At 59.8% G+C, this 9,758-nt stretch overlaps 2 protein-coding genes across 2 annotated transcripts; one reads left to right on the forward strand and one right to left on the reverse strand.

Annotated features, from left to right (window-relative positions):
* Positions 1-2,030: 2,030 nt before the first annotated feature.
* PIN4 (peptidylprolyl cis/trans isomerase, NIMA-interacting 4) lies at positions 2,031-3,383 on the forward strand. The gene is made up of 4 exons (XM_084269285.1): positions 2,031-2,104; positions 2,515-2,582; positions 2,686-2,805; positions 3,215-3,383. The coding sequence occupies exons 1-4, from the start codon at positions 2,065-2,067 to the stop codon at positions 3,371-3,373; spliced, it is 387 nt and encodes a 128-aa protein (XP_084125411.1). The 5' UTR covers positions 2,031-2,064; the 3' UTR covers positions 3,374-3,383.
* Positions 3,384-5,345: 1,962 nt separating this feature from the next.
* ERCC6L (ERCC excision repair 6 like, spindle assembly checkpoint helicase) lies at positions 5,346-9,449 on the reverse strand (the record flags this gene model as incomplete). The annotated part of the gene is made up of 2 exons (XM_084269088.1): positions 5,346-9,180; positions 9,388-9,449. 2 exons carry the CDS (start codon positions 9,447-9,449, stop codon positions 5,346-5,348), a joined length of 3,897 nt encoding a protein of 1,298 aa, XP_084125214.1.
* Positions 9,450-9,758: the final 309 nt, after the last annotated feature.

Raw genomic sequence — 9,758 nt, forward strand, 5'->3', positions numbered from 1 at the left:
GCAGACCCCAGGGTCACCTCTGCTGCCAGCCCCGGGGAGCCTTGTGCCGCCGGTCGCGCCGCCACCTCCCCGCCAGCGGGCCCTGCGCCAGGCTGTGCCGTGGGGTGCGGTGGGGTGCCGGCAGCCCAGCGGCACTGCCAGGGGAAGCACTTCCTCAGCTTGTGCCCACTGAAGTACCCAGCGATGCCACCTGCAGACATCTGCCATGTCACAGGCTCCAGGCTGCCACCAGGCACTACCTGGGCCACCTCCCTGGGTCACCCTGCCCCGGGGCGCCAGGCCGAGCTGGCTGGAGGCACCATTGGCAGAGCGGGCGCCGCTGAACGGAGGGTGCTGCTGGCGGTGCCGCCTGGCACAGGCAGGTGCCCAAGCCAGACTGTGTTCTCCTGAGTGTCCTGGGGCCGGGACACACTGCTGGGGTGTGCAGCAAATGCCCATGGGGCTGCCCCGTGGGTGCTGCCAGAGGTGGCACATGTGGCTGTGGTGTGGGGAGATGCCATGCCACCACAGCCGCCTTGCCCAGCACTGCCAAAGGTGCATCCCCAGCTCAAGTTGCCCTTTGCCCAGGGCACAATGGAGGGCACGGAGTGGGATTCATCCCCCTCACCCTGGGCTGCTGCTCCCCGTTTGGCTCTGGCAAGGGTGGTCAGCAACGGAGGCCACGGTGATGGGCTGTGGGACAGGGACAGCACCAGGGCTGGAGCAGAGCACTGGGGGACATGCCAGCTCCAGCCCCAGCGCCACACACGATGGTGGCCACACCCCCACAGCAAGAGAGAGGACTGCAGCTGACACACAGTGTTTGGGGACATTCCTGCTTTATTGCTTGATCCCGTCCAGCCAGCTGTGGTGTGCCCCAGCCCCCCTGTGTGCCAGGGCAGAGCAATGCAGCTGTGGCCAGGCAGCGTTGGGGAAAGGCAGGCACCGTGGCTGCACCACAGCTGCCGCTCCAAGGGGCCAGGGTTGGTCTGGGGGGAAGGGTCCCTGCCCCCCTGGGAGCTCTGCGCAGGCCCTGGGCCCCCAGCTGGATTCGATGGTAAGAGCGGCTGCGCTCTCCTCGCAGCTGGTGTCCCCTCCCACACCCCATTACTTGCACACTGCTCCCTTCCCTCTGCCGGGGCTGCAGATTTAAGCCTGTCATTAAGATCCAGGCTGAGAAACTCAGGAAAACCCCACAAAACCCACAAATTTCTTAACAAATTTCCCTGCTTCATCTCCATCCCAGGGCGCCCAGCCCTCCCGCTGCTCCATGCCTGGCAGCAGGGGGCCGGCCCGGCGGGGATGGGGCCTTGGGCCCGGGAGAGGGAAGCTCTGGGGACGGGTACATTTTGCACATGACTGCTCAGGAAAACGGTGGTGGCGGGGGGCCGGGGGCCTGCGCAGAGGGGCGCGGGAGGGATTGGGGGGGCGGGGGGGCCTACACTCCCCTAAAACCCCAGCGGATCCGGGGCGAATCCCGGCACCAAGCCGGGCGTCACGGGCTGCAGCTGCTCACTGCCCTGGCCGGGGGAACCGGCTCTTCCCAGCTCCGGGCTCGCCGCTGGCCGCTTCCCCCCCCCCGCCCACGGGAGCGGATTATTGGCTCGGGAGAGGTCCGCGGGGAGAGCCCGGCCGGCGGCAGCGCGGCCTGGCCCCGCGGGGGCCGCTGGACGCTGCCCTGTGTAACGCGGCCCGCCCGGTAAAGCGCTCCCTGCTGACGGCCGCCTCCGCCTCCTGGTTCTTGCGGCTGCCCCGGGGGGTCTGCAGCCCCCGGGAAGGGGGTAGGGGGGGAGCCCCGACGCCTCCCGGGTTACTTACGGGGAGACCGGCGGGCGCAAGGCCCGGCGGCGCTGGGGGAGGGCGCAGGGACGCGGCGGGGCCGGTCCCGGCTGAAGGCGGGGCGCAGCTCTCAGGCCAGCCCGGGGCCGCCATCGGCAGCCAGGCCGCTGGGTCCTGCGGCCGCAGGGCGGGGCTGAGGGGGCGGGTCGGGCGCCGGGCGGAAGGGGACCTGGCGGGTGCGGGACAGCGCCAGCCAGGCGTGCAGTGGGCAGCCCGGGGGCCTCGGCGCCAGCTGATGCGAGCAAGATGGCGCCTAAAGGGAAAGGGGCCGGCAAGGCGGGCAAGGGTGAGCGGGACCGGGGGAACCGGGGGCCTGGGCCGGTAGTACCGGGGATCTGGGGCTGGGACGGTGGTACCGGGGGTCTGGGGCCGGGCCGGGAAGGGCCGGTGGTACCGGGGATCTGGGGCCGGGCCGGGAGGGGCCGGTGGTACTGGGGATCTGGGGCCGGGCCGGTGGTACCGGGGGTCTGGGGCCGGGCCGGTGGTACCGAGGATCTGGGGCGGGGCCGGTGGTACCGGGGGCCTGGGACGGGGCGGGGCGGAGCCGGTGGTACCGGGGGCCTGGGACGGGGCGGGGCGGAGCCGGTGGTACCGGGGGTCTGGGACGGGGCCGGGCCGGGCCGCAGGAGGACCAGGTCATCCGGCCGGGCGGGGGGCGGTGAGGGCCGGGCCGGTCTCAGGCCGCTGCGTTCACAGGCGGTGACGGCGGCAGCAGCAGCGAGGGCAAAGCGCAGGGCCCGAAGGGAGGCGGCAGCGCCGTGAAGGTGAGCCCGGGGGGGGGGAGAGGGGCGGCGGGGGCCGGGCAGGGCCGCGGGGGCATCTCCCCGCTCCTGCCTCCCCACACGGACGCTTGCTCCGTCCTCACAGGTGCGGCACATCCTGTGCGAGAAGCACGGCAAAGCCATGGAGGCCATGGAGAAGCTGAAGTCCGGGCAGCGCTTCAGCGAAGTCGCCTCGCAGTACAGCGAGGACAAGGCCAGGCAAGGGGTACGCTGGGCCCGCCGCACTGCCTGGGGGCGGGGCGGGCAGGGCACCGCGGCTCTTGGGGGAAACAGTTCTGCTGTGTGCCTGAAGGAGGCTGCCACAGGGAACTCCTGGTGCCTTCAGAAAGCTCCACAGCAGAGCAGGCAACCTTGACTGCCAGGGAAGGAGCTCAGCCACATGTCCTGGCAGCAGGGCAGAGCCCAAGCCTGCTGCAGAATTAGCAAGGGAGTGCTAGCTGCAAGGCAGCCCCGTGCAAGGAACCCTCCCTGATGCTGTCCTCCCTCTCTCTGCCAGTGCAGACACTGCCAGGATGGGTTTCTTATCCCACAGCCACTTTGCCCCCCACCCCCCACTGACAAAGCTGCTGTTGCAGTGAGTCTCAAAGCTTAACCCTGATGGTCCCTTCTTCCAGGGAGACTTGGGCTGGATGACCAGAGGCTCCATGGTGGGACCTTTCCAGGAAGCAGCGTTCGCTCTGCCCGTGAGCAGCATGGACAAGCCAGTGTACACAGACCCCCCAGTCAAAACAAAGTTTGGGTACCACATTATCATGGTGGAAGGCAGAAAATAAAATACAAGTGACTGTTTTTCTTGTTGACTGCTTAAATCCCAAGGGCTTCCCCTGTACCTCAGTCTTGCAGTGAGTCTGGGATAACTGGCAGTACACTTGGGGGCAGCCTGCTGTCACAGTGGGACAGGCAGGGAACAGTGCCCTGCCTAGAGAGGTACCTGGAAGAGGTAAAATAAGAGCTTTTCATGGTTGTTGAAACCTGCTTTGTCTGACAAGCCAGCCTCTTCCTTTTCCCAGTGCAGAGACAATGATCTCTTCACATGGACAAGGTGCTCAGGCTCTTAGCTGTAAAGACAGGTGACCTGTAAAGAGAAGAGGGGTTCCCCAGGGCCTTGATGGCTATCCCCATCCTTGCCAGTGAGGATGCAGACAGCTCCTGTGCTGCAGTTTCTGCTCCAGAGCTCTGACTTGGACTGGGAGGGTGGGTAACGCTCCAGCCAGAGCTCCTGGTCACAGCCCCAGGCAGGCACCTTGTCCTTACAGTCACCCAGCAGCAGCAGTGGCCAGGCCAGGGCTGGAGCGGTGGTGAAGAAGGGGGAGTCCTGAATGCCAGCTGACCCATCCATAAAGCTATCCCTGATCCACTCCATGCTGGGGGAAGAAACTGTGTCTCCTGGGCTAGAAGGCTGTGGCCTTGCTTAAGTGATGCTCTGATAATAAGCTCCTTGTTTCCAGGCTACCAGAGCTTTGTTCTACCTGTTAGTAAAAGCACCTTGGACATCTCTCCCAACAGGGTCACTGTGTTTGTTGTCTTCCAGTACAAGACCAGTTTCTTCTCTAAAACCCAAGCAAGATGTGAAAGCATCCCTTGCCCTCGTGCTGTGATGCAGAAGGGACAGGTGCTAAGGCACTAAACATGTGTCTGGCACCAGGAATCCACTGCCATACAGTCACAGGAGAGCCTGTACAGCAGCTGGTCCTCATGCTGAGCATACCTGGGCCAGGTTTCTCTCAGTAAGCTGCAAACCCACTTCATCACACTTACTCAGGCATTCACTCTACCCCAGCTGAGCTGTATGGGGAAGGGGGTTAGAGGATTTCCTTAACCAGAGGAAAAGCAGCTCAAAACTTTAAAACCAGAGTTGCCCCCTCCTGCCACCCTTGTGCAGGAGCAGGGTTCAGCTGCGCTTCTCAGAGGGTAATAAAGACATGGGTGGGGGCCAAATGAGGTCACACTAGGGCTCACTTGGAGTCCTCACCTCCTCCAGCAACACTGAAAGGTGTGAGGTGTTCATCACCTTGCAGCAGTCAAGATCCACTTGTGTTCTGGTCTTCCTGCTACCTCCACCTCCACCACCCTCCTACAGCAGCCACACACCAACAGGGATCTGAGCATATGGGCTGCTGCAGCACCACCTGCCCCACAAGACCTGCCTGAGCCGATGTGCTGGCATTCAGTGCTCAGAGGAGTTACAGCAGCAACCAGTGGGGGTTTTTTCTCCTCCTCCCCAGCAAATACATTCTCAGGCCACCCAAAAAGCAGGTTGGGGTAGTTCTGTTCTCTCCTGTACACCAGCACCCAGCTCACCCAAAGGGTGGGTGACCTTTGGGCTGGCAAATGGGCTTATTTCGAGTCAAGGAGGGAGGAAGTGCAGCAGCTGGAGCTTAGGCTGCATGCAGCTACCCTGGGACCACCCCCAGGAGAGAGGCAAGGACCAAAGCCAAGGGGCAGAAACACAATGCTGGGGCTGCAAGCTCAGAGACAGAGAGAAATACAAAGAAACTTTATTAAATAATCACTGTGGAACACAGAACTGGTTTCATTTTTGTGACCTGAGGTCACAGTGAAGCCCCAGCACCCAACACCTTGTGCTGTTTCCCTGTGGGGAACGAGATGCTGAACTCCTTTGTCATCACAAGAGAAGCACATAGTGCAGCCACCAGCACCTTCAAAAGCCAGTGTGATAAACACCAGCCTGACCTAGTGAGGGGAAGGAAGAGCAAGAGCAGAGCCAACAGGAGGACACGTGTTTCATTTCTGGGCTAGCTCCCTGTACAAGTTCAGAGTCAGGAGCATAACTTCAGGATCCCCATTTTTGATGTCCAGAGCTTGCAGGAAACAGTTCAATGCCTCCTGGAGTTTCCCATCATCCTTCAGTTTCTTCCCACTGGCTACCAAGGTGGTGTAATCCCCTGCAGCAGGAGAGGAGCTCTGACTGACCTCTTTTTCAGAGACACCTTCCTGGGTGAAGTAGTCTTTCTGCTCACCTGACTGCAGCTCAGCATCACCAGTGGACTCCTCCTGGGAGGACTCTGTCTCCTCTGCTTCAGACTCCTCAGAGCCCATGCTGTCTAGATGGAAGGATTCTTCAGCTGTGTCAAGTGTTTCTCCAGCAGGTTCTTCTTCAGTCTCAGCAGATTCCCCACTACACTCTTCAGCTTCTTCTTCCACAACGTCATCTTGCTCCTCCTCCTCCTCCTCATCATCATCATCTTCATAGGTGGTTCCCATGATTTCTTCAATATCCTCAACCTCATCTACCACCTTGTTGATGAGGGATCGCCTGGAAGCAGTAGACCTGCTACCACTGTTGGTTAGTTGGGGAGAAAAGGTTTTTGCTACAATTTTGTCACAGATAGGAGTGGATGTACTTGTTCCTCCCAGAAATTGATGGGGAGAGCTGCTCAAAGTAGAGGGCTGTTTTTCAGACTGGTTTTCCTCCAGGATGATGATGGAATGGTCTTCATCCTCACTGTCTGAAACAATTCTTCTTAAGCCTTTCTTTCTATGAAAAATAAGGGTGTCACAGCTTTCCTCTGATGTTTCACTCCCTTGCAGGGAGTTATTTGGCTCCTCTTCAGCCATGTGACAGGGGTTTTCACAGTTCTCATCTAGCCAAGCTTTTGTTGGAGACTTTTTGGTTGGAGAATTAGAAAAACTTTCTTTTAGTTGGCACCCCTCCTTTTCTGTGTGCTCCAGAGATCTTTCCTTACCTGAGGCACCTTGCAATCCATCTTCAGAGTCTTCCAAGACCAGATTGAAGTCAACTTGATCCTGGAAAGAAGACACAGACGCATCCTCTTCCAAGCTGGCTTCCACCACGTGAGTCTTCTGGAGCCCAGCATGGATTTCTGGTGTAAGAGTTGATAAACTTGGCCCTGCAGCAGGCGAAGCTAGCTCAGGAACATCATCCCTGTCTGTCCCCAAGGCAGCACATGGAGCAAGTACCTGATCTGACATTTCTGCTTCTCTTACCCTTTTGGGATCATCAGCCATACCAGATTCATTAGAGGAATGCTGATGATGCTCAGACAGGCCATTCCCTGCCTCAGGTGAGCTATCTGAGCTTACATGGGAACACTGCTTCTGTTCAAGACTCAGACTCTCTTTATCAAGCAGATGAAGCCCAGGTGATGATGGTACAGTGTTCGGTTCAAAACTTTGCTCAGATCCTTGAAGATTGGGCTGCTGTTCTGTCTTGTTGGTATCAAGCAGCTCTGTATCCATACTGGACACATCTTGTGTCAGTTTCTCTTCATCCAAGTCATCAATAGTCAGATTTGTCATTTTGGAGCTGACATTGAGAACCTGGACATCCTTGTCCTCTGTAAGATCAATAACTCCGTCATTTCCAGATTTATCAGCTACTGGAGGTGAAACAAGGTCATTTATGTTGTTCAACCCCGGAGACAACTTCTTTGGCTGGGAGACCCGTTCTGGTGGCCTTTGCCAGACCCCTTCATGAGTGTTTCTGATCCCCTCCACCCTTGGGTCTCTAAGCTGCGACTCTAATTGAACCAGCTCATGGGCTTTCTGCACCCTCCGTTGGATGTACTGATGGGCTTCTTCACTCTCAACCTGCTCCTCCTGAGCTGTTTCTCTGGTATGTATCAAGTCATGATCAGAAATGCCAAACATCTCCAGAGAGTGCAGATAAGCAATGTGTTCATCCAGCTGCAGGTCAGTCTTTCTCTGGGTGGCGTGCAGAGACTGCAGCTGGATCTGGGTTGCAGACGTTCGAGTATCTTCTAGTGTGAAAAGCTCCCTCAGTTCCTGTTTGGAGAAATACCTGAAGGGGTTCTTTTTGTCACCAGTAGTCTGTCTTATCAACGAGTCCTTAAACACTTGTCTCCTGTATATTTTCTCTTCTACTGTCCCACAGGTGATTAGCCTGTAAATTACCACGTTCTCCTTCTGCCCGATTCTGTAAGCTCTGTCTACAGCCTGAGCATCTGTAGCTGGATTCCAGCTGGGATCAAAGATCACCACCCGGCTGGCTGCCGTTAGGGTGATGCCAACGCCACCCACTTGGGTGGTGAGGAGGAAGACAGAGTAGTCCTTGTCGCTCTGGAAGGCGTTGATGCGCCTCTCCCGCTCCGTCAGGTGGGTCACCGTGCCGTCGATACGCATCAGCCTGAACTGCCTGCGGGACAGGACGAGCTCTATGATATCCAGCATCTTCCTCGACTGCGAGAACACCAGCGTCCGGTGTCCCTCCTCTCGCAGCCTTTCCAGGAGTCCCACAAGGAACTGCATTTTCCCCGACTCCTGAATCACAGTCTGATCAGAGAGATGGTCTATTTTATTAGCGCTGGACAGCACGCCCGTTTCGCTCCCCTGATCCTGCTCTGAGTGCTCCTGTTCTTCCAAGCCCAGCTGGACACATGCATTTGCAGACAGAAGCCTGGGGTGGTCACACAGCTTCTTCAAGACCGTCAGCTCAGCCAAAGGCGATCGGGTGGTCATCAGCACTTCTTTCACGTGATCCAGGGAGAGAAAGTTCCTGTAGATTTCTTCCTGCACTGGTGCCAGGTACACCCACACAACAAAGTCATTTTTCCTAGTGAGAGATGGCATGATGGGAGCACCGTTATCCCCTTGGTCCTCAGGAAGAGGAGCGTCTGGTTTGTCAGCACGATCCTTTTTGATATCTTCTTTGGTTCTCCTAAGGAAATAGGGCTTTATAATGGTCATTAGATTCTCAGATATCTTTAGCCCCAGTGCTTTCTCACCTAGAGTTGCATCCTTCTCCCTGGCCCTAGTAATAGGGTTCTCGTATTCCATTCGAAAGGTTTTGGCTGTTCCCAGGAGAGAGCCTTGGCATGCAAAGTCAAATAAGGACCACATTTCCTGCAGGTTGTTCTGCACAGGGGTGCCAGTGAGGAGGATGCGATGCTTTGCAGGAATCATGTACACACACTTGGTTGTTTTGTTAGACGGGCACTTGATTTTGTGCGCTTCGTCGAGGATGATGTAGTCCCAGATGAACTCCTGCTCGTGGCTGCTGGAGAGCTGCTTCCAGTTGTTAATGAGCATCTGGTAGCTGGTGATGATGATGCCGTTCCTCCTCTGGACCCTCTCCAGGTTCCTGGTGCGCTCCACCTTGCTGGAGCCGTGGAACTCCTTGACGCGCAGGCCAGGGGTCCAGCGTGTGAACTCGGCCAGCCAGCTGCTGACCAGCGTGGTGGGCATGATCAGCAGCACGTGCTGGATCAGCTCGGAGTCAAACATGCCCGAGAGGAAGGCGATGACCTGGATGGTCTTGCCCAGGCCCATGTCATCCGCCAGGATGCCGCCCGGCCGGCCCTCCCGGTGCAGGCGGTACAGGAAGGCAACGCCTTCCCGCTGGTGCTGGAAGAGCTTCTCGTGCATCTCCCCATAGATCAGCAGGCCGCTGCCGCACACGTTGACGAAGCCTTCCTCCTCCTCCTCCTCCTGCGCGGCCGCCGCAGCCAGCGCCTCCTCCACCCGCTCTATGCGGCCGCGCAGCTTCTCGCTGGGCCGGATAGCGGCCGCCAGCCGGAACAGCCGCAGAGCCTCCTCCAGGTCCCCGCCGCCCGCCGCCGCCTTCGCTCCGCTCACCAGCCTGCAAGAGCCACCGCGGGCACGGCCTGAGCGGCACGGCACGGCCTGAGCCGCCCGGGCCCCCGCCGGGCCCCCCGCCGCCCCCACCCGTCCTCGGGCCCCCGCCGGGCCCCCCGCCTGGGCCCCCCGCCGGGCCCCCCGCCGCCCCCGGGCCCGTACGCAGACCGACAGACCGATTTCCCCCCACCTTTCCCGGCCCGGCACTTACCCCCGATACCGCTCCTCCTGCTCCTGCTCCTGCTCCGCCGCCGCCATCCCCGGGGCCGCCATGACTCTCGCATTACGGTTGCCGCCCCGCACTTCAAACGCCGACCTTTCCCGTCCTGCCCCGCGCGGCTCCAGGCGACACGCAAATGAGCGGGGGGCGCGGAACCAATCAGCACTGGGGAAGGGGGCGGGGCCGCTGCTGGTCCCCTCCCAGCCCGTGACACGGGACGTGCCCTCCCTGTGCCTCCCTCGAGCCCCGCCCCCGCACACGCCTCTTCCGGCGCGGAGGCGGGTGGGCGGTCCGCCCGCCGGCAGGGGGCAGCGGGGCGGGCGGAGGGCGCCTCTCTGCGCCGCGCCGGGGATCGGCGCCGA

This window comes from Gallinula chloropus (assembly GCF_964237585.1).
Source record: "Gallinula chloropus genome assembly, chromosome: 11".
NCBI classification, from domain to species: domain Eukaryota; kingdom Metazoa; phylum Chordata; class Aves; order Gruiformes; family Rallidae; genus Gallinula; species Gallinula chloropus.